The sequence below is a fragment of the Calliopsis andreniformis genome, chromosome 1, assembly GCF_051401765.1.
Source record: "Calliopsis andreniformis isolate RMS-2024a chromosome 1, iyCalAndr_principal, whole genome shotgun sequence".
NCBI classification, from domain to species: Eukaryota; Metazoa; Arthropoda; class Insecta; order Hymenoptera; family Andrenidae; genus Calliopsis; species Calliopsis andreniformis.
Window position 1 is genome coordinate 13,557,690 of NC_135062.1, and position 25,446 is coordinate 13,583,135.

The 25,446-nt window shown below is 40.7% G+C and overlaps 1 protein-coding gene across 1 annotated transcript in view; it reads right to left on the bottom strand.

The window, feature by feature from the left end:
* Window positions 1-3,636: 3,636 nt before the first annotated feature.
* Window positions 3,637-25,446, bottom strand: part of LOC143182979 (protein trachealess-like) — a 34,574-nt gene continuing 12,764 nt past the window's right edge. The window contains exons 2-11 of the mRNA XM_076384327.1: window positions 18,819-19,057; window positions 11,956-12,032; window positions 10,584-10,673; window positions 7,056-7,245; window positions 6,491-6,612; window positions 6,119-6,312; window positions 5,824-5,930; window positions 5,475-5,622; window positions 5,259-5,383; window positions 3,637-4,916 (exon numbers count right to left, since the gene is read on the bottom strand). Of these exons, the coding sequence (XP_076240442.1) occupies window positions 3,637-4,916; window positions 5,259-5,383; window positions 5,475-5,622; window positions 5,824-5,930; window positions 6,119-6,312; window positions 6,491-6,612; window positions 7,056-7,245; window positions 10,584-10,673; window positions 11,956-12,032; window positions 18,819-19,057 (2,572 nt within the window). The remainder of the gene's footprint in view (window positions 4,917-5,258; window positions 5,384-5,474; window positions 5,623-5,823; window positions 5,931-6,118; window positions 6,313-6,490; window positions 6,613-7,055; window positions 7,246-10,583; window positions 10,674-11,955; window positions 12,033-18,818; window positions 19,058-25,446) is intronic.

The window sequence follows — 25,446 nt, forward strand, 5'->3', positions numbered from 1 at the left end:
TATAATACTTCTTTCAGTATTGTTAAGATCTTCAAAATAAGAATTAATTATAATATGGAGTAATTAAAAATACTAATGGTAATGATAAAAAATGATAGTGGTCATGAAAACATAGTAATAACAATGATAAGCTCTTATCATTAAGTGTTCCAAGTGTTATCAATAGGAATGGTTAATTATTGTAATGATTGATAAAGAAGATTGCATAGATTACTATATACTTGTATGTATTGTATATATACATGACCTTTTTTCTATCAAAAAGGAGATGAATTATAATCTTTAATATGTACATTCTAGGTGTAAAATATATCTTCTTCAAGTTTGTAAATAATATTTATTTATACATTGGAAATAGAAACTGAGAAAATACTAGAAATAAAAAATTGAATAAAGATTTATGACTCTTACAAAGATTCAGGTGTGTTACTTTGATCTTTTTAAATTACAGTGTTTTATTTCTATAGTTTTAAATTAAAAACAAAGAGCAATGGAATGTGAATATCTATATCTATTTCTACGTAATTCAATTAGACTTTACCACTTGATTGAACAATAGAACATAACAAGCAAATTTATTATCAGTCTTATAATTCTTACACCTGAACTTATCTCTTTATTTTTGAAGAACAATTTTGTAAGGCAAATCTGTGTATAGACCACATTTGTCTAAGTCTCTAAATTCCATTCACCCATATAAGTACTTCTCTTTTGCAATGTATTTGCTTTTGTGCAAATATGTTTACACGCGGAACATTACTATTTGGCAAAAGCTGTTTTTCCAATTTTAAGTACTTTGGTTTCTATTATTAGAAATTTTTGTCACTGTTCCAAGTGAGCGGATTAATTGAAATTACCGAAATAAATATTAAACATAGTAAATGAAACAAAAACTTGTTAATTGCATAATATGGAATTATGAAAATGTACTTTAATATATCTTATGTTTCAAACCATGGAAAAAATACGATCGACAAATAAATTTTTACGCAAAAATTTATCATTAGATCTGTAACTTTTGAATTAATTATAAAAATTAATGGAGTAGCGAAATTTATATATGCTCAATTTTTAAAAGGCATTAATCATGTGGAAACGAATTCATTAATGGTAAATCTTTTTACCAAAGAATTGCTGTACAATTGTAATAGAAGGTAAATTTCATTTAGGAATATAATTTTAATGAACTTCAAGAATAAACTGTAAAAATTTACAAGGGTTCATTTTATCAAGATGGAGACATTATGCATATATTTTAGTGATTAAGTCACTGCCTTACAATGTTCTTTCAACGAAAATAAACTTCGTAGAAATTTCAGAAAAATTATGAATAGAAATATTTAACAGGTGGATCTTACAGCACATAAATTGTATTTACACTGTGTACTCGTCAAAAACAATTCATCAATTTACAACAAAACATAATAATCTCTCTGAAAGAATTCGCTACCTCTAACAATATATATATACATATATATATTGCATTTAACTTTTTATGAAACTGTGTACACACTTGTTTAATACTTTCGAGGTATGATTTACCATTAAATAAATGTATCTAATGAAACAAGAATCAAGTATGTTCAACTAATTACTCAATGCAATTATTGCACATTATCTTGCTTGGTAAGGCAGTGATTCATTGTTACCAGAACAGATGCTTGATATGTATTAACATTGAGGTCACATCATCCTGTGACGTAAAAGCTGAAAAATTATCAATATGAGTCAGACAACGATCAATATAAAGAAAGAAATCATAAAAGTGACAACAAAGGCTAACATTTCCAACTAATGCACAATTAATAGAGATAGCGATTCCCTTCAATAAATGTTATACATACTCTCTCTCTCGTACAGAAACAACGCTTCTCTCCTTGTATTAAGCAAGATAAACTTCTTTTTATCTCTAATTCGATCTTATTAAATTAACGCTAAAAAACGTCGTAACGATTGCACTGTTGACTTCACTAAAGTCATATCGTATTTTTACGCAACAAAATGTTACAGTATAAAAAATTACGACAAGTACGGGCTTCTCGAGTTAATTACCGCTAAACAACCACGCTCGCCTCAGCAATAAACGCTGATAAATGTCTCTTTAGTTTCTGTTTGTCATATTTGTTGCTCCGATCCGCGTGTTCGTTCACGGCACGCGACACACAACTATCCTAAATAGTCGTACTCGGTCATTTTCACCCGTCATCATCGTTACCCATTGAGCGTAGAGCACATCGAACGTTCTATCGTTTTATCCCATTCGTTTCGAACACGCACGGCGGCCATCGTGAACACGACCTGTTCTCGTCACGCTCACGCGAATATCTCCGAAATCGTCAACATACATAATAATTTATTTTTGTTATATTACAATAAAAGTCGTTCTACATAATCGAGATAGAGAGCAGCGATTTTGTATTTTACAGTTCGACTTGGCACATGAGATGCGTGCGCTGGATCGCTGGTATTAATGAAAGAGCAAAATGGGAGAGGAGAGGAACCAGGGAAAGGATCAACGACCAGATTTGGGCATTATTTGAGTAACTGCGATTAAATACTGATCTTAGACGATTATCTAAACAAAATTCTTCCATTCGAATAATTTAGCTTCTTTCGCGAGTATTTATCAACTGCATTTCCAAAGTTAAAGGAATTTCCCAGCTATTTACAGAATCCAGAACTCTATTCTCCATAGGTAGTATTCTATCCATAAACACGGCTACTCAAATACCAGCACTTCTACTCAAATACCTAACAACAAAAGATCGCTCGAATAGTGCCCAAGACTGACTTAGGCATGTATGTACGAGACTGTGTGGGGCATTGGGTATACTTCTAATGAGAGACAAGTGAAGCCAACATTAGAGCGCAGATATGCATCACTGTCTCTGTTACCTTCTTGACATACGCGCATTATGTTCAATAGGACAAGTGGAGCACCAGGGTGATCCTCTTGCTAGGAGACTCAAAGCAGTGAAAACATCGCAGAGAGGTTCTATTGTGACGTAAGAGGTCCACAGTGCTCTCATGCGTTTTCCCGCTGCGATGTTTTGTGGCGACACTGTCTTTGAGTATTCTAGCGAGAGGATCACCCTGTATATACTTCCCATGTATCTTCATCTTTCCATTTTGGCTTCAGCATGCAGTTCCAATGCTCCACATAGTCTGATACATACAGGGTATCCCAATTTTCCCGCAAAACTTTACTAGCTTATTATAGAAATAAAAATAAGAAGAAAATGTTATGTGAGCATAAGTTTTTAAATGCTTTCATTTTACAGGTGATGTCAACGAAGCATCAGTCCATTATCATTTCGTATTTTTATTATAACTTTGTAACAGAGCATTTAAATAGCAATGTTCATATAACACTCTCTTATTTTCACTTGTAGAATATGTCAATAAAGTTTCGCGGAAAAAACTGGGCCATCCTGTACATGGACTTAGGATACTAATGAAAAAGAGAACGAATAGCGAAAGAAAGTAAAAAAAAAAGGAAAATTGGAGGGACTAAGGGCGCACAGAGAAGTGTCGAGGAAGGGTGAATAATACCTTATCACTGATATGCATGGTGGTGGGCTTTGGGCTCGATTTCAGTTACTTAAGTACACGTGTCTCGCGCACGGGACCACACCACTAGGACGTCGAACTGTACCAGCCGTTCGTCGTCGACTTGTTAGTCGGATGGTAGATGTGGAACCCTGCGCCAGCCGCTGGATGGTGGTAGAACTGCGTCTGCTCGCCGAGGCCCGCGGATGCGTAGGCGGCGGCGGCGTCCAGCGCGCTGGGGTGAACAGCAGCCGAGTACACTTGTGGCTTTAAAGGCAACGGTTGCGCTGGCTCGTACTGGTGCCGCAGAACAGGGTCTGTGTACGCCGACGAGCCCTCGTAATTACTGATCACGTTCACTGGGTGGAGCTGCTGCTGCTGCTGTTGCTGCTTGTCCCTCGGCGAGACGGACGACGGGGGGGTCATCGCCGAGTGATAGTCGACAGTGTAGCCACTAGCAGTGGAATACGAGGACACCAGGCTGGTGAAGGCGTCCGCGCAGCTGGTGCCCGTGGCGCCCTTCTGGTTGTGCGTGGCCAGGACGAACTGGTGCTCGCCGTAGGTGCTGGATCCTTCTGACCCTGGAGGGGTGGGCAGAGGGCCGCTGGGCGTGGTGTCTCCAGCGTAGTAGGTGCCACCTGAGGAAGGGGTCCTCGTGCTGCCAGAGGAGGTGATGCCATGCACGTTGGCGCGGATCACGCTCTCTCTGTTGGCGTAGAGTTGTCTGAGGAGAGCCGAGGCTGGCAGAGGGGCGGCTGTCGACTGCTGGGGACTCAGGTGGCCCAGGTGGTGGTGGGCGCCGATCCACTGGATCGTGCTTCTCTGCTGCTGCTGCTTCAGCAACGCGTCTGTGCTGAAGTCTGTGGGCTGGTGCAGCGTCGGCGAATGGGATTTGTTGAGGCTCGTCACTGGCAGGTGCTTGGACATCGCTTGTTCCAGGTCCTTCACGGACGTCCCTGTGCTGTCGGCGTTCGTTGTTCTGTCCTCCACGCGCCTGGACTTTGGACTGGACGAGCAGAGCACTTGGTCGCCCGCGGAGATGGAGTGGTTCGAGGGCGCTGGGCTGAGGGCGTGATTCCTGTCGTTGCTCGTGATCTTCGTTGTCGAGTCCTCTTCGTCTTCTTCCTCTTCGTTCGAGCTGCTCTCGTCTTCGTGGAGTTTCCGTTTGTGGCCCCGCAGCTTCACGACTAATGTGCTGATGTTACCCACCGTTGTTTGAGGCTCTTGCTGCAGTTGGGCGATGTTGTCGTGGTGCCTGCTGCCTCGTTTCTCGCTCTCCTGGCCCCGAGTGTCCTCGCGGTCTTCGGGGGGAGACCTGTGGGGATGGTCTTGATGCTGATTGGGCGGACCACCTCGGTTTCTGTCCTCTGAAATGTGATGCAATGTTGGTTAGATTCATATCTTTATAAGGGGCTTATTGGCTTATATTGGTTATTGGTTTTAGAGCCTGGGATATACTAGCTTCGAGTGTGGGGTATGGATTTATACTTGTAAGGTAAGTTAGGTAAGTGGATTTCTGGACAAAAATCAACATTTCGTTTCAGATTTATTGCTTGTCGCAAAAACGCCTGGAATTCGGGTGATAGATGTCTGACCTGGCGCTTATTCTACTGTCACGTGCACTAGCTAGGCACAGCGGAGACAGTAGAATAAATCCCTAGACAGGCACAGTAGAATAAGCTTCGCGCCAGACATTCAGAAGTCAGTACCTCCTCTGTCTGCATCTGGTGATCCATTTTCTGGATCGTTTCCAGCAGCATCCTCGCACTTGACACCCATAACTCCATCTTCTAGCTGACAGCAGTCCATGATCAAATTTTCATATTCTCGACCGCTAAAAAATATGTAGAGAATAAAATATATGTATATGTACTTCATAACATACATTAAGTTTGACCTTAAAAGAAATAATGATTGTAACTCACCTTATAACGTAATTGACACAGATGATATTTTGTTCTTCGGCGTTTTTCGAATTGCACACGACGGTAGCACAAGTTTGCAACCACGTGTAGCCTCCGCTTTTGTTCATCAACCTATAATAATGTGTCAACACTTGTCCCTTGTGAATCACTAAAACAAATCAATTCGTTTCGATGAAGGTCCACGATTAGCTAAACAACGAGGAATTGCTACGATTTGTCTTTTAAAAATCAACTTTTGTATTCAATGTGACACGTAATTTTGAATAAAATTCAGTATCTATTTTTCGCTAGGTACTATATTTTTTAATTTTCCTATTGCCTATTTTTTTGTCATTTTGAAAACACTTACGATCGATGTGTGACTTTCGAAGACGATTTGCGTCTTCCCCATGGCACAAGGTGTACAGATTTTTCCCCGTTAATTCATCGGCTGTGTAGTCTAACAATTCGGATACCCTGTGAATCAATTTTTTAATTCAACAAGAGTACAAAATTTGTACAAAATTTAAAATTAATGTGGGATAATTAATATGGACTTTAGAGATAATTATATCAATACAATTATTCAATTCAAAGTAAATGAAGAAATTTGTTCATATTTCATAGTGATTAGAAAACAGTACGAATGATTACTGAAGACTTACTTTGGTTCACAATGTGCTATCCGAAAATCGAAGTTGATTCGGGTGACGAACATGTCGGTTTCTAGGCGAATTTCGTGCACACTCGGCGGAGGAAGTGCGATCGCCAGGCCAACCATGCCCATCAATGGTGGCGCGGACTTTCTTGTATTGCTAAACGTATACTGTGGTCTCAAGTGGCATAGTAACAGTACCACCTGAATGCATAATAAGTAGATAATTAACACCTACACCAACGCTTAATTGTTTCAAGTGAATTAACGAAATACGAGGAAACGTGGGTTGCTAAGAGATTTTTATTTTAACAAAGTAAGACGAATGCCTAAGAAACTTCTCAAGATTATTTAGTTAATTTATAATAGTGTGCAAACTCACTCTATAACCAGAAGATTTAAAATGGCATCCCCGTTTCGTCAGCGTGGATTTCATCCTCACGCAAAACGCTCGGTCGTATCCTTTGTAAAGGCCGGTTGCTGATAACGTCATTACCGAGGATACTGTGATTAAATTAAAACCGATTATTTTACATACACGAATAATAGCTAATTCTAGTAATCTAATAATCGAAGCTGAAAGTACACAACACACTTTTTCATTTCCAATTGTCTATTAAATAATTTCAAAAATTAGTTTCAATAATAAAATTGACAATTTTTCCTCTCTTTTTCTTTTTTCACAAAAGAATTATTACACTACGTTCACATTTTCTTCTACATTTGCTATCAATAAATAATCACTTCCACTGTCACATAGTCCACACATAAGCAGCTATCTTATTTATATATTTAATTATAGAAAATAATTTATAAAATCCTAGTGGACGTTAGCAAAAACTTGTACTAGAGGGTACTAGTAACAAAATAGTATTAAAAAAGGAACGAAAACAGTTGTGATTTAGAATTAGACGTCGAAATGGAACGTAGTCAGCATAGAAATTTACCGTCGGGATTCGCAGTAGATGAAGAACCGTGTTCCTCAGACGCTGCGCTACTTGGCGACGCTAAACCGGAACTCGACGAGTGAGGACCGGAAGAGCTGGGCGAGGACAACACGAGGCCTAATTGCTCGGCGACTTCCGCGTGGTCCTGTTGATGAACGTAATCGAAAACGCTTGATCCCGTCATCTCTACCTGGAATTTAAACATAAGGACCCTTTTATTCCTTCGATCAAGTATTTCAATTAGAAAGTATATCAACTGACGATTAAATTATATCAATTTTAATGATTAAACGATAGCAAAACGATCGTGTTGTGACTATAAGGAGATATATTCTTCTAAAAAGTTATAAACAATACTAAATTACAGAATCAAAATCCAAAGAACTTGTTTTATGAAACAGTTGAGGCAATATGAGTGTTAAATCGTTGCTGTAACATCTCAATCCTTTTCTCCATCAATAAATCAATAGTTTCTTATACAATTCTCGCTGATATAATCTCTATAGATTATTAAATGAAAGTATAAAGCGAGGAATGCTGGTGAACAGAGTCTGCAAGCTGACTGAAAGAAAAAAGCGTCTCAAATATCATAGTTCCTGTGAGGAGTTGCTTCCAGGTGACTTAATTAGAAGGAAACTTGTCTCTGGGAATGGTTTCCTCGAGGTAACTTAATTAGAGAGAATACTGTGCGAGTTTAAATATGATGGCTCTTTCGAAATACTGCTTCAACGTGACTGAAGCGTCTTCTTTTACTCTTCTTAGACATTGTTGTGTTTTATGTTAAATAGATTGTCTTAGAATAAATTCGTTCTCTGATATGTCTGGCGAGATCTGAATAAAAAGGATGAAATAATATTTTGCGAAATAGTTGACCTAGTATTGTTGCAATGGATTAATTTAGGTACTGAATGATCTAATATATAACTTTAATACTAGACTTTATTTATCACTTTGATATTACTAGTCTGCTGGGGATAATCCCTTGATCTTGTGGGATACGGACAAGAATAGTAATGTGCCTTTTCTCTGAATTATCGTGCAGCTTTTATAGCTCTTTTATTTTATGTAGTTATTTATAGTCGGATCAAGCTTATTAGCGGGTCAGTTAATACTGCTAGAATAGATTCTTTTTCCAACAAGCTTTGGAGATTTTAGGAGCTTTACTGAATTACTTCAAATTATTCTTAGAAGCTTTACTGAACTGAAGTACTTTAAATTATTCTTCATAAAGCAGGAAACTTTCTTTAGGTTGTCGTAAATGTTGCATAATACTTTTTCAGAATAATATTAAAATTATCAGCACTTTGATATATAGTTTCTGATGTCTTGTTCGAAAGTGCCACATAAACTATGCTAATTCTAAAGTTCGACATATAAAGAAGACCTGTATGGTTATCCAAACTTCTCCCAATGGACTTGAATTGAAAGAAGTCCTTTGTTGGGGCTACCCTCATTCACTTCAGATAAAGCACGCATGAATTTTAAGTAAGTATCCAAGAAGACAGTATATTTATTTCATATTCATGTAGTAAATATATTACCTTATCAAAGTAATTAATAAAATCACAGCAATGTATAAATTAATATAAACTCTAGTTGCTCGAAAGCCAAATGCCAAAGTTCACACAAGAGAATCTACATGCTAATATCTCAATCTTTACAGTACCACTATATTGAAGATAATTCAGATATCAATATCACTACATTGAAGACAACCCCACTACTATTTCCCTGACCATTCACCATCTAACTCTCTTCTATCCCACCCAGCGCAGAGACACACCCCCTTACATGTCTTCAGACTTCCTCAAAGACAAGCTATGTAAATCCCGCGAAGTAGATTATCAGAGCTCCCCAGCCCCAGTTTCCTCCGTCCAACCAGAGGACTCTTAATTCCGACGGAAGTCAATTTCACCAGCGTTGAAACTTTAATTTCAATCGAACTTGCCCGCGGAATAATAAAACCGTGCCCACGATGCTTAGCCGCTCGGCCTATTAAAAACCGAGCAATTAAGGGTCGTCGAGAGGAGGAGGACGTTCGCCGCGGACGTGGACAACAGGCGGAAGAGGAACACTCCTCCAGGACAGGCTCTCCTTCCGTCGATGCAAAACGACGTCTCGATTTCCATACCGGGACGTCTCCCTCGGGCTTGAGGTAAACGTTTCAGTAGCTGACTGTGACTGCGCCTGAACACTGACTAATTTACTTGCACAATTCTCAATCTTAACGTTTGAATGTTATTAATCAGTCATTGGTACACTTGAATTGGTACGAAAAACCCTTCGATCTTCAAAAGAAAGATACTTCAATGCTACCACTTCCTAACTCTTAATAACTCTAGAAATAAATATCTTTCTAAGCATTTACGAGCATACTCCCAAAGGAGACATTTGTTTATTTTACAGTCCTAAACTCCTATCTAAAATTAGACCGTTTAACCTAGGAGCACCCTGTATATTGGTCACTGTGGTCAACTATCCCCAGGAAAATTCTCCCAGCTAACCCATGGCCACGTTTCCTAAAGACACCATACCTGTACCCTGTTCTGATCATAGCCGCGCAGAGGAACAGGGTGCTGTCGGCGGCCATGTTTGTGGCAACGTCGCCGCCGGTTTCCCGAATCCCCGAAACACCCTATTGATTGCTCTCCACGAGTCTCGCAGAACCGAGCTGGTACACCGGTCACCTCCCGTGCACCTCCTGTTCCTCCCGCTATCGCGTCCCTCCCTCGTCCCCCTTCCCCATCTCCCTCCAGGTCCCTCTCTGTCTCTCTTTTCTCCATCTACCTTCGCTCCAGCATTAGGAATGGCGAACACGCCGCCGTGCAGAGGCTACGTGAGCCGCATGCGACCACCCCCGCCTCCAACCACCCATCCTTCCCTCGTCTATGTCATGCTTGGTGCCAGCCAGTATGGCCGCCAACTCATACAACCTTCTCCTCTTTTCCTCCCTTGACCTCCCTCTCTCTTTCTCTCTCTCTCTCTCTCTCTGTCCCTCTTCCTAGACTCGCCACTCTGCCACCAGTTTCTTCTCCCTTCCCCTCGCCGATTTTTTTTTCCTCCTTTTCCAACAGAGACCATCCTCTTCCCTGCTGTTCCTCCTCTTCGTCTCTTCTCAGTCTTCCTCTCCTCTTCCTTCTTACCCTCACTCTTCACCTCCTTCTCTGCTCCCAGTCTCTAGGTGTACTCTTCCTCGCAACCTCTCCTTCCTCCACGTCCACCTTGCTCCCTCGCCTCTGCTATCTTTGCCCTTCCGGCTCTCGCTACGTGCCAGCCTCACGTGCATGCCTGTGTCTTATATGTCTTCCGCTTCATTTCACCCCCTCCCTCGCGTCACCTATCTCCCAGCTGCTCCCACCCCTTCCCCCGTGCCGCCTCGTTCCATGTCTTGGCTTTCCTCCTCCTCCTCCTCCTCCTCCTCCTCCTCCTCCCCCTGGTCGAAGACACCCCCGCGCAGGGGCCGACCTTCCATCAACATCCTCGAGTCACGGTTACAACTACGAGGATAGGAGGCGGATACACACTCACCTGTGAGAGTCCAAGGTAAATCGAGACGGTCTCGGATATGTACAGGAACCGTCCATCAGCGGCGACCGCCATCGCGAAGCCGTCCAGCGACTGAAACGAAAAATATGGGTGCAATCGGTCTTCGGGCTGGTAGCGCGGTTTGGGTGGCCGTGCCTCGTTGCTTCGGGGGATGAAGATCGGTGGGGGTGGGTGGGTGTTTGAGAGATTGATTAGGGGTGTGTGTGTGTGTGTGTGTGTGACTGGATTGGATGATGTTTGATGGATGTTTCTGGGTGAATTTTTAATGAGGCGTGTGGCTTGGAGAGAAGAAGGTTTGAAGAGAGTAGATGTAGAGTGGTTTGAGAGGTTTCTTAGTTGAATTTATGTTCTTGGATTTTAATGGTGTCTTAGGTTTGGTATTGTAAGTGGTGGAAATGGAATGACTGGGTAAGGGTTAAGTTTGGAAGCTGAGAATGAGGTGGTGAGGGAAAGGTATACTGTGGAACTTTTTTACATGTGATTATATATGTTTTGTGACGCGGTTGCTGGTTTTGTATGAGTGATTTATTAGGTTGTGTGACTGGTGGTAACAATATTTGGATAATAAAAGTGGAATTGTATGCAATTCTTTGTGGTTAAGCTTCCTGTTTTATTATCTGGGTTTAGAATAAAATTGTGGAATGCTTCTGTGGTAGGGGACACGTTGAAAGAATAAATTCTTGAGAAAATCATTTTGGTTTTCAGCCTTTAATAACTTTTTATGATATCTATATCTATTTTCAGAACTTTGTGTTGCAGAAGAACTGCAACTTCATTTTTCTGAACCAATTCTAGTGGGACACTTGGATTTGTTAAAGTTTCATTGAATTTTACAAGAGAAGTTAGTACTGTTAAACTGATTTATCATTTTACAGTATCGTTTATACAGTTTACAGATTCTCGTAGCCCTGGAAAACTACTGAATTTTGTTATAAGGCAACTCCCAATTGACTCACGTTGCAAATAATTTTTCATCGAATTAGTGTTTAGCAGAGTTCTTTTTTAAAGTAGGAAGATTTTATAAACGAAACCCGTGCAATTGCATTTCCTTAACTCTATTTGCTCTCTGAAATGAATGCTTGAGGTCTTAATAGAGAATTTAGACCTTAAAATGAGATTTAAATTTCATTTCCACTCTACACACTTTCTAATTGAGGAAAGAATACGAGATGAATATTAATTTCAAGCTTTTGACTTTTTATAGCGATGCATTGACAGCAATTCGTTTTGAAATTGAGTATAAAGAAGTTAACTAATATTAAGCTGAAGAATATTATGGCTAAACTATTTTTATATTTTTTTAAATTATATTGTTAGACATTATATTAATCTGAATGTCAAATTAGACACTTACTTGGAGGATATGCGTGCCTTGATGAACCTCGAAGTGGTCCACCGCGGCGGATGCTGATGACCTCACTCGATTTGCACCTGAAATCAGAAAATTTTCCAAATTATAACATATTTCAGCTTCTACCTATCTTCTACGTCGACCTGGATTATTATAAAAAGAAAATTGCATATGATTTAGGCGAATCAGTTTCCTTCATCAACTTAAAGAAGAAAAACGAAGGCAAGAGATTGAAGTTACAATCTTTCGCGAAAAGTAACGAAATGATTTTCAATGATTGTATCGAACTGTTCTATTATCGCGAATATTATAAGTACAAGGAAGATCACATCTTAAACTCACAAGGAAGGGATGTTATGCACACGTGTAAATTTGTATTCACTGGCTGCTACATATTAAGTTGGATGCTGTCCTCTTCTGGTACTTTGATGAATATTAATTCTTTGACAGATAGTTATGCAAACAGACGTGAGAAACGTCAATGAATCAAGAGCTTGAAGGTGAACACCTCACATCTAATTCAGAACAAAGGATCTATAATATGCACACACAATGAAGAAACTATCTTGACAAGCTTTGAGAGAAATATAGTGGTTCTAAGTAAATACAAAAATGTGACAGAGAATAAAAATACTAATCCAACAATTTACAATGCTTCAAAGAGTTAACTTAATGATTAACTCTTAAATCAAAAATATAAATTCCATTCTATACTCTTCAATCGCGGCATAAACTCAAATATCTTATCACAGACGTCCATTCAATATAGAGACTCATTCTCACCCCCTAAACACCTACAATTTACTACCACTAATCAAACAGTTAAACGTTCCCCACTTTCCCTTTCCTCTCCCCCAAAGCTCCAATTCTCTCATTCCAATCGCAGGTTCCAAAGCCCCGCAAAGTTTCTTCTCGAAGATCATCACCACAGCACCACCCCAGAAGGTTCATCAACGTCCAAGCCGCGTCAACTACAGCAGCGTTAACTCTATTCCAACCACCCTCGCAGACCCTCGCGAAGAAATCCAGGCTGACAGGTCAGCAAAGAGTTAATAAAGTACTCGTTGGGTCGACTTGATTGGCAGCCAATGATCGTAACCATTTTCGATTTATTCTGGCCTGACGTGAATCAGCCTATTCACCCTCCAAGACGTGGCCTCTTAACAGTAACTTTAATTTTTCCAGATGGCATGCAAAATATCCCACTATGAATATGTAGATATTAAAAGCATATGACACTTTTAACTCTACAATGTTTCAGAGTTAATCTACTGATTAACTCTTCATACTTGGCTCATGTCAAAATGAGAATTATAAATTCCAATCTGTACTCTGCAATCGCAGCACAAACTCAAATTTCTTATCTTGAGAAGGAACCCAGACTGTCTGGCCAGCAAAGAGTTAATAAAGTACTCGTTGGGTCGAATTGATTGACAGCCAATGATCGTGGCCACCTTCGGTTTATTCTGGCCTGACGTGAGTCACAGCCTATTCACCCCCGATGGCCTCCTAACAGTGACCCCTTCGCGCCTTCTTTCTCCCCTCGTTTAACAAACAAGACCAGCTCCTTCTTACCGTAATAATAAGCCCGATCCCGTCCATCGGGCTCCCGTAATGAAAGACTTAGAAGACTCGATCAAACTCGACGGCGAACCGCTTAATCTGCTAAGCCCCGAGGAGAAACAAGCCCGAGTGGTCGGGGCTAACTGGTCCTATTGGCCAGGCCCTACCTTTCGCTATTCGGTCAACAAGTTAATTCTGATATTTCGGCCGCACCAGACCCGGATTCCCCTGAATAATCCGACTGGACTTTCGCCTGTCCACGCGTTCGTCTCTCGCTTCGTTTCGTTTCGGCGAGCACGATGCGTGAATACCGATCGAGAAACTGACTTTTACCGATCGACGCGTGGCTACTTGTGCTGCTGGCTAAGTAGTTGGAGCGAGACGAAACTCGTGTTTCGAAATTCGAAGCGTGGCGAAACTCATTTTTTTGGATCAAGTCGAGTATTTAGTTGTTCGAAGAGCTTGAATAGGTGAACAAACTTGAAAAGATTCAGAGTAATCGAGTGGTTGAACAGCTTGGATGCATTCAAGTTGCTTGAGTTGCATTCAAGCTGTGTTCCTCGTCGTTTTCGTGATTTCCTGATTTTTAAATGAGGACATGCACCTGAAGAGGACAAAAACTTGACGATCTTCCTGATATTTTTCCTCTTAAAGTATAACCGTTATTTTATCGAGATATTTTTCGTCAGTTTCGTTATAGATTCGGCTGTAATAAATTATTTTTGTCTCATCGAAATCTTTATTATACAGCTCAGTAATAAAAAGAATTTTTATATTGAAAAAATGAATTTGTGCTCGAAGGAAGGTACTCTGTTTTCGCTGACGACCATCACAATATTTTGACAAATGTCCAAGAGGATGTTCTACGGCGTAGTCCAGCGCGAAGGACCTGGGGAATATTTCCTGAGGGAAGGTGGGAAAATATCTGCGCTCTTGTGATCAATTTAGCGAAGATCGCGCTAATACGTTATTCTTCTGGGAGCGATTTTTCTTTGTTATTGCAAGAAATTCTTATAAAACAGTCCTGGATTCTTCGAATGTGGGAGTAAAATAGTTATCGACAGTAGAACCACTGACGATTAATATCTATACACTGCATCCCTAATTTTAAACATCTCAGGAGACACAAAAGCAAGAGAAAAATATAAAAATAAAACAGTATGTACTAATTTATTTTTATAGATAATTCCACATTTTGTTCACTTGAAAAATTCTAATATCACATATTCCTACTTTCATTTACCTTGAATTTATATTTTAAATTATAACACGAAGATGTATAATAGATACAAAAGCAGACAATTGAAAGAAAGTCAGGTCTCATCGCAAAGTGGCGAGTTGCAAGGAGGAGCACAGAAAAATCAATTAAAAATTACGTGAACCATTCTATGCAATTCAGTGCCCTTAAAGTCGCGCTGTTTGGAAGCTGCTCCTCAGTTTTCGATTGTTTCACCAATTTCCATGCGGCTGTAGCAGCACGGGTGGCTCTGAGCGAGTTGGCAAGTGAAATTACCATCCAAAGGGTTTTCCCTTATTTCCGTATAATCGTTTGCGTTATGCCTCGTGCGTGAGATGCCACGGAATTCGCCATCGTTTTAATATCGCGATACGGGAACTTGCTGTTGGATCTTTATTTCAATTTTGGAAGCGGAATTAATTTTAGCAGTTACAGCTTCTTGAAACCCAAGTGGAAACAGCTTTTATTATTGTATAAAATTGTGGGAAGTAAAAATTTGAATCTCGAAGATTTCTTATGCCACTATTATTGTATTATTGTACTATGTTATACACGAAAATTTCTCTTGAATCACACACCTTTATAAATCAATATTGTAACAAGTAAAAAATCTCCTAATCTCATCTAGAAAACTTGAGATTCAACTCAACCTACAAAAACAGTAGTGTAATAATACCTTAAAAAAAGCTTGATATAAACGACCTTCATTTCCCCTCATTTTTACAAAAAAAGGAAAAAAAAGTTGCACAATTTTCGTATACCATAATCTAACCCTCAAGAGACAACTCTCCACACATTCAATTCCTCTCCACTGAAACACCACCCTTCCACACATTGCTCCATCCTTCCCTTCGTCAACCAGCCCCTAGACCGCAAGAAGATTCAGCGAAAAAGTGTGCAGAGAGCCTCAGACGCAGAGACGTCGCCTCTCGCGAAGAGCGTAGGGCCGTGGGGCCCACGGGCGAAGGAAAATAAATCAACCGACGTGTCTGGAAATCTTTAACGCATTTTACTTCGTTAAGTCGGGAGGTCTTGTTCCGGTTGCGGCACTGACACGCGAGGGGTTGAACAGCGCGCTGGATTTAGTTTGACGAGGAGCTCTGCGGCGGTGATGTGCGGACGGTGCCTAACTCAATTTCGTTAGTTTAGTTACATTGGCGGTTGGTAACGCGAGGCCCACGCAGCCAGGGGTTGCCGTGATTAGATTTCCATGTAGGTAGTAGCAGTGCAGCAACCTAAGCCTTTATGTGTGCCGCTTTATATGTACGCGTCGAACCACCATCCCCTGGACCCCTACCCTTCAGCGTCCTCTGCGTCTGCACGACCCTGGCTTCCTGCACGACAAATATTAACTCAACCAGCCCCCTTGCGCTACCGATTCCGAAAGTAGTGCCGATGAATAAGTGAATTCTCTCAACCAACGCCTTGTTTTCGCCCCAAGTCGAGAGAAGGATTCTGACACACTCTTTCAGGGGGTGGAGGGGGTTGATTGCGTTTTTGGTGGAGGAATGTGGGATTCTAGAGGGACGTTGAAAGAGAGGGGGAGGATGGAAGGGTTTCTTTTTGTTTTAGTGGCGGTGGAGGGATGTTTTTGAACATTTTTGGTGGTGAGATTGTGTATGGCGATTTGCAGAGCTGGGTTGAGAAGGAGCTATGTTGCTCAAGTATGGAAAGAAATAGTAATTAAGGAAAAATGTAAAATATTGTATATTATTATATGTGAAGCATTATTCTGGACGAATGGACTACCAAAAACCAACACTAAATTTAAACCTACTAACAAACAACACTAACACTGAAGAAGTCTCTATTATGACTTCACAAAGCAGGGAAATATTCCAGAAAACCTAGCCTGTATATCTCCAAGAGCAACACTAAAACAAGTTTAAAGAAGAAATGATAAAGTAAAATGTTTAAAACAGAAAAAAGACTGCAATGGATAACAAGGAAATGAAATATACACTGACAGCGAAATACAATATACGAGGGCCCATTCCAAACTCGAAACAGGATCGTATCTCATCGTCAAAATTTCTGATCAGCAGCCTTCCTCTTTTATTACAGCGCCACAATTTCGAGTCTCCCTCGCGGGGGATAAAACGGAAGCACTCAGCATCTCAATGCCCCCCGCCAGCCTCGATCGGGCGAAAAGATGATCCTGGGTCCAGCCGAAAAACGGCGTCTCCCATTTTCGTTAAATGAACCACGAAAATGAAGAAAGCCAATGGCGATGCTATCGCCTCGATCATAGCCGACAATTCTCTATTACTATGTATCTGCGAATCTCGTGCCTGCTGCGTGGTCACTCTCCGTTTAGAAAGGATATCGTCGAGCCCCATCTATTGCCAGCTTGCTTACGCGAATTCCTCAGGAACGTTAGTGGGCAACCTTTGTCCGGTTAATTCGATACCGGTGTACCGTGAATTTCCATCGAAATTCGAGCCCCCACCCCCGTGGACTGCACCCCTTCGTCTGAACCGACTGGGCGATAAGGCTGACTCAAGAGGGTCCTTTTTCACTTTGGCGATTAATTTGTGTTACCGATAAGATTGTTTTGCCTTTTTTCCTACGGACCTGCTGGAGCCAGTGAGAATGCTACGAGAGCTGGGGTAAATAGGAAATGTTTATTGATGAGTGAGAAATGCCTTTTCCTGGTCTTGCTTTTTGAAGGGGATATCTATGACGAGTTTTACTTCTGTACACAGAAACTAGAGGAAAAAGATGTAGGAATATACTGTAGTGAAATTTTGTATTGCAGGGTGGGAAGAGGGTGAGGTTTTCTGAGTGATCAGATTTTTATATTTGAGGTGGATATTGTTGCAGTGGAAATAACGAGAAGAGTAAAATCGAAAATAGACAGTTTAGTTTGTAGAAGGATTTTGAAGAATTGAGAAAATTGTGTACTATTCTAGTTAGAATATTTCAAAAAAGAAAAATTTTAGCAATGTCTGCATTATGCAAATGCTGTACTACTGAGATATTCTACTAAATGTACTACTTGAAATGTGCCAAAATCAATTTTCTACATTCTATAAAACCATTTAAAATATTCAATCCTATTCAAGAGATTGCAGCCATGAGAAAATGAATATGTCACTGACATTTATTATACATTAATATTCAATAAATATTCAGGGGACACATTTTACAACAAGGCTAACTTTTTCCAGCACGTTCTCACCCCCGAAGATACGTTCCACTGTGTGGGTGCAGGGTCGTCGATCTTCAGCAACGATTCGACTCCCCTACTGGGGTTAAATACTGATCCATCAGGAGATATCACCAGCAGATACACTTTCTAATAAGCTAGTGGTCCAATCATCTGTGCTGTTTCCACGTTGAAGCAACGTTTAAGAGAGGGGTTGTTCGCGAGCACAAGAATGTGAGGGAGGGTTGGAAAATATTTTTTCCAGTCGGATGGCAAACGTATCTTTCTTGCTCGTTGAACAAGTAATAATCGTTAATTGAATAAGGGATGCATAGAATTATAGCAGGACAGAAGTTTTTTAATTCCCCAGTGTTCGAGTTTTGAGGATTGGCGAAATGGCTTTCGACATCAAGGAATGGATTTTTTAGCTTCTTCTAAGATGATACATTCTAATTTGTAAAAATATTTTTAGATAAAAATGTTCAACTTAAGCCCACAGTGACGACATATGACTTCCCATTTTTTTTGCATTCAGGAAAGCTTTTTTAAATAATTCGAAATTAATTAATTTGAAAAAGAGAAGCTTTCTACTATTGTAATTTTCACGTCCCTTTGCATAGACATATCCTATACAAAAATACCTTGTCGTTTAGGGGTTAGATACTATTACTAAAACTCAACAAATTTTCCATAAAATTCTCTTTACATAAAATGCTATAAATGAAAATTAAGTTTCGAGTTAAACTAACTAGAATTATCTGGAGCTAACAATTTTCATACTTTGCAAGAGTCCTGTCTATCTCTATAAGCCTCAAAGAAACGTAAATGCCTCGATCCTCTTCGTGGAATTTCACGAATTATTCCAGAGCTATTATGTATCACGCAATTTCGAGCAGTTAACAGGAGCATACAGCTTACCTTTCACAGATTTATTCGGCGGCGGCCCATCCCGATTCCATGGCGGGTCCCCGTGGCCAGAGAATTCCCGAAGTTTGAGATACGAGATGGTTAGCCTTATTATGGAGGCTTTGTCCAACTGGGAGGTAATAGCTGCTGGTAATGGCAGCATTTTCGCCAACTCGTAGAACTCGAAGTTCTCCTTCCCCCTTCGCGACCTGGCAGCATCTCTACTCTTCTCCTTGCGCAGCTCGAGGATGCTGTAACAGGAGGAGAAAAAACGAGGGCGAAGGTTAGACGAGCAAGAATCCCACGGTTCAGATAAATCGAATTCTTTTTTCGTTTTGTTGCTCGTTGGAGCAGCTTCGATCTTGTACGATTACGCTTTTCCTATCGAGGAAAGGAGGGAGGGGAGTTTAAGATTTTTTAAACGAGAGAGAAGTCTAATTTCTGAGGGGGTGAGACTTTATACTAATGCTTAATTTTTGGGTATTCCTAATTTATCAGAAATAACGTGATAGAGAGTGTATTATTGAGTTATAAAGTGCTTCTATTTTTGTAATAAGGAAGTCTATGTTTGTATGTGTAGAAGAGTATGAAAGATTTCAGTGAATATTTATGTTGTTAGGGAGTTATTTTTTGGTGGGTTTCTGAATGTTGCAAAATTGATGGAAAATTAACATCACGAATTTTTCGAAGATCATAATTTGTTTTAGATCGACGAGGGAACTAGTATTTATGCTGTGAGTCCAATGTTCACTTTTTGTCTGCATGGAAATCCTTTGTGGGAACTTAATCACTAGGTATGCTTCATAAAAATCGGTATTTGGCATATTTGATCACTTCTCGTAAATAGTATTTTCTATTCAGTAGAATAAGTGTTAAGTCAGACACAGTGATATCAGTAGAATAAGTCTCAAGCCAGACACAACGATATCAGTAGAATGAGTCTCAAATCAGACATTAAATCTGGATTAAGTCTAAACTAAGTTAGCGAAGAACAAAAAATATACTCGATAAGACAAATTCTCTTACACACCACAGTTTTAGATAATCTTATATTTTCGTCCTTATTATTTCTCTCTTTGAAGGAAACCGTGTTACTTTCAGTCCACAAGCGATACAGATCGTCGATGCCCCTCCCACGCAAGATTCCTCGCGGTTTGTCTATATCGAGGTCGACGCTTTTACACGTTTACGACAAATTGAAACGCGTTACCGCCGACGCGCCCAGAATCGGAATACATCGTCCGCGTGTTCGGCTCCCGTCCGAAATTCAATTACATATTTGCTGGTTCCTTAAGATATTCGTTTCGCGTAATCCCTCTGCAAGGACTCCTGGTACTTGATATGCCAGCAACGAATTAACCGCTCTGCTGGAATCGTGTTACAGCTATTGACCTAGAGTATGTAGCACCCCGAGGGTGACTGTTCCTTCCCGTGTGTCGAGTTCATGTAGGTTAATCGATCACGGATGCAGATCTAACTCGAGAGCAGCCTGGTCTTCCTCTCTGCAGCTTGAGTATATTTAAACTGCTCTGTTTAGTGGACGTGTAAATTAATTTGGGGGAGCTTTAATGAAATTTCGATTGAAATTCTGTTGGTGGTTCATGAAACACTAGGTGGCTTGTAAGCTCTTTCGTTGTTTTAGAACTGATGTGTCTTTTTCGTATTAGAATAGGTTTTAAGAGCTCCTTCCTGTATATATATAAATTACTATCTTCACCATAATTTAAAACACCCACTCACCATTCTCCAAAATCAAGAAACACCTATTCAAAAAAGTCCTCCCATCCCTCTCCTTACATTGACGTCCACGCCACCAAACGAGGGATGAAACTTCAGACTCCAGTCCCATCCCTCGTGTTTGATCTACTGCCCCAACTATATTGTCCACTATATTTTCACCAATTCCACAAGTCTCCAGAATTCTTTCCCCCTCTTCCCTCAAAACGGCTGTTCCTCGTTAGTTCGCTTCGCCCACCGAACGTAACAATTTATCGCCAGCAGAGAACGAAAGGGTGGAATTGATGATTGCGCAGCGTGGAGCGTAACACGATTCGCCGTGAAAATCCTCGTACGAGCTGGAGAGGCGTGGCGAGGGCCACGCAGCGTCGAGCAAACGCGCGGCAAAAGCGGCGACCGCTTTAAACCGGCATACATTATTCAAACGCTATCATGTCTATGTTTGCTGACATGCCTGAACGACTGTATCTGGGTGAATGTCGACGTAACATTAACCACGCCCCGCGGACGGCCCCCTGATTCCGGTTTTACGTTTAAACATTAAACGCTGACCAATAGGAGCTGTAATCCGCATTATTCGAAACCAGTTCTCCCTCTGCGCTGTTCATGGTCATTAACCTTTTGTTAACAGGGGAATCGGACCCCTGCGCCGCGACGACGACGCACAGTGGCCAGTTTGAACGATCTAGCTGGGCGAAATAGAAAAACTTCGGGTTTCTGAATGATATGCCTTGTTTAGGTTAGTTAAGGTACTTGAATTCGAGCCAGTTTGGGTTCATCTCGATGTTAAGTTTGAGTTCACACAAGTCGAGCTACTTGGATTCAAGTGGTTCGAAGTTAAAAGTAACTTGAATTCAAGCCACTTAGGTTCAAGTAGCGCGATGCCAAGTTTGTATGTTCACACAAGTCGAGTTACTTGGATTCAAGTGGTTCGAAGTTAAAAGTAACTTGAATTCAAGTAACTTAGGTTCAAGTAGCGCGATGCCAAGTTTGTATGTTTATACAAGTCGAGTAACTTGAATTCAAGTGTTACGAATTCAAAAGTAACTTGAATTCAATTTCAAAACTATTTTTCACTTCATTTTATTTTTTATTTCGAGTTCGACTTCACTACGCGCAATGCCTCGTATGAATAATAATATAGAATTATTTTCTAGTGGAAACTTGACTCTAATTATGGCTTTCGAGTATTCTTGATACTCGAAACATGTTCAGATACGACAAAATTCTTCTCCACTTCACCTCCCCAACACAATTCACCATCACTCCCACGACCAAAGAATCCCAATTAAAATATTCCTCCCTCCCCTGCCTTTACACAGTCTCTCGACCGCTGAATTTGCCAACGAATCCGTCACCAAGGCATTCGACGAGCACCAGAAGGGAGGCTTCTCGCGATTGTTCCCGCGGGACACGAGAGGATCCCGTAACCGAGACGCTCGTCTTGCGGGGGTGCGCGAAAACGAGGAGGCTCAAAAGTCGCTCGAACCCTCGTGGAAAACGCGAAAACAAGACGGTGACCAGCGATCTCTCCTCTTTCCTCGTCCCTCTCCCTTCATCCCCTTCGTTTTTACGACTCCTGAGCGACGCGACAGAGACGGTCGTAATGGGCCAACGTCGTTCCGGATGGCGTGTCCGCGATCAACGCGAGGGAAGGGTCGCGAAGATGGAGGATCGTCGTTTTACAGCCGTTAAGCGCAATAGCGGCCTAATAAAAATCCCATCTTGTTCTGAACCCTTCCGCGGGGCTAAATGGCGCATTTAATTGCGACCCAGATCGTTTTTTCGCGACGTCGTTGCGTTAACTCACTCGGGAGCTTTCGCCTTGGCTTTGGCTTACGGTTGTTGGGAGTTTAGAGTACAGAGTTCAGAGGTCAGGATTTAGAATTTAGAGTTTCTTGGGTGGATTCTGGAGAATCGTCTTTCTGTGAGAGTTCAGGGAGATGTACAATGTTGAAGATGGGGTTAGTAGTGGTATTATTACTGTAGGACCTTGAGTCACTGGCTTATTGTCAGGTTGACTTACACTTACATAATTAAGAATAAATCTGCTAAAAAATTATGACGATGGGTACTAAAAAGAAGAGAGCAGTATAGTGAGTATAGCAATCCTCCTTTCTTTTATCAAGAAAAAATTGTAGAATGACTATTTACGTGGTAGAATGCTGAATGTGAACGCTGTAAGTGGCCTAAGTCAGGGATCTAAAAAACAGAAATTGATCACTTACGAAATATCGGTACTGTGAATTAGCCCTGCATCGATGCAACATGAAGTAACTCAAGAATTCGAATTTTTTTAGACCTCTGACTCAGACAATTTTCATAAACATTATTTTTCAAAATTCAACACTGTCCCCAAAAGACTCTCGAATCGCAGTGCAGCACCCTGCCATTCGTCGATAAAGAAACGCGAGGATGCAGTCGCGTCATCGTCGCATCAGCTCTTCGGCCGAGCAATAAACAAATGCAGGATGCTTTTATTGCTCGTATCGGTTGAAGAGTTCCGTTGGAATTTGGGATAGGAACGGCGGCCTCGCGCAGACTTTTTACGATGGCGAATGCAGAAACGAGCGCGGGGCGGTACGTGCATTGCATACGCGGGGCCTCTATGCAACGACGCTTACCAAAATGCGGGCACTTTGTCGTGAGTTACGTCAAACACCGGCGTCCCAACAGATTGGACCCCGACCGTTGCTGAACTTCGAGGGAAGGATCGTCAACAGGCAAGACGTCGATCCTCGACGAACGTCGCGTCGTCAGGTTTGCATAGGAATTTAGGGAGCACTGCAGACAGGAGATGATTTTCTACGAGATTCTTATGATCAGAAGAAAAAATCAGAGAAATGATAACATTACAGAATTGCAGGAATTACAGAACTTGATAATTCACTTCTGTAGATTTTCTTGTTTTTTCCCCCTTTTTTTTCATGTTTTCTGGCAGATAAAAGGGAATAAAATACTTATTAAAAAAGGGTAGTGTGTATAAAAAGAGACTGTTTCGTAAAGTCGAGAAAATTTGTAAATACTTGTACCTAGACCTAGGTGCAGTTAATTAAAAGATATCTTAATATATTTGGAATAGACATTAGGACAGATTCAACGTTGTAGTTGATAACAAATTTTGTTACATATTCGACGTAGCACAAAAAAAGAGATTTATTAGGGAAGAGAGAATTGGGTGAGTCAGAAACAGAATCTAATGAAACAGTGACCACATGTGGATATTTCGTGTGAGTGAGTATGTAAGTAGTTTTCATCTATTTCCTGGAGAAACGTAATAGATAGATGTCAATTATAGACGTCCGCGCGTGTTGCATAGTAATTACACAGTAATTGCACGGCGAGTGCATGTATAATTGTATATAGAGGAGAAATTCTCTAGATCTTTGATAATCAATTGGAAAGTGGAAATGAGGAAAGCTGCCAGTTCCATGCGGGTTATTCATTTTCCTTTTTTCCCCTTCCACGTGGAATTCGTAATGAGTTCGAAGAAGGAGAATGGGATTGGTTTGGCAGTGAAATAAACAACGTGGAATTCCACACGTTTTGTTGGGAAGATTCTGAAATTGCGTTTTAATTTCATTCCTCACGATCTTAACGATTACTTTGCCCGTGTTATTCAACAAGTTAAAATACAGCATTTCCTCATTATAAACTCCTTCCTATTTTCCTTGGAAATAAATTTAATTCTTGGAATGAAACTCTCATGCTTGACAAGAGAAAAACAAGTTGTCATCGCATAAATGGATCTCAGAAAAATATTTCGAGTGACTTATAAACCAGATACTCGTAAGAAATTATGAGTTTATAGCGAGTGAGTACTGTTATGCTACAGATGAAGCTACAGAAAATAAAAGAAAAATTTCGAAGAGATAAATAAAGAGCTAATGATGAATATCTTTGACGTCATGTGTTCAGACAGTATGAATCAACCTCGCTAATTAGACTCATGTTTTATTTCAGCTCTACTTCAACACAATTTGCTTCTAGTACTGTCCAAAGTAGGTATGTCGCTTGCATTCGAATTGCAAAAAATTCACAACCTTAATCGTAATACTTTGTGTGCTAATACATTGAAGCAAGGGATACCTTTTAGAAGACTGAAGCACCCATTAGCGCAAAAACTCTGGTGATTAAACTTAATTCATGAAATATTTTAAACGATGATCCTTTATAGTTAAACTAGAAGGAGACTGGGAGGAAGTATTGGAATAGGTTTTCAGTGATCTTGACTGCAATTATGAGGACCTAACCAAACACTTCCAAATACTTCAAAATATTCTATAATACTCTAAAATACTCTAAAACACTCTTAAATACCTTCCAATACCTTCAAATATAGGTACTCAAATATACTAAAATATTCTCAAACACTCTCAAATACCATAAAATGCCTGCAAATACCCTCAGATATTCTCCAATCTTCTCAAATCTTCTCAAAACATCTTAAATCCTCCTAAATTCCCTCAAACTCTCTCAAACTTCCTCAAACCCACTCAAACACAATGAAGTCCTCTGAAACCCTGTGAAACCCTCTAAAACCCTCTGAAACTCCCTGAAACTGCTTCAAACCCCTACAAACACTAAAATTCGCCAAGCCACAGCACCAAACACCCCTCCAAACAGCCTCCTCGAAGCTTTCCTCCGAGCTGCTTCCCTAAGTCACGACCCGCGGTTGCCGAAGTGCGATTAGAGTCGCCTTCCGCTGCTGATTGCCCAAAGATAAAGGAAACGAAGGGTCGTGAGGCTTCTGCCGCCCCAGAGGTGGCGCGGGTACGAGGGCTGCGTCGTTTCAAGTCCGCAGCATCCCCCAGAGAAGAACCAGCTCGGTCCAGGGAGCAAAGGAACGCGTGGAACGGAACTGTTCAGAGGCTGGTCCGTCTGCAGACGTGCGAAAATAAAA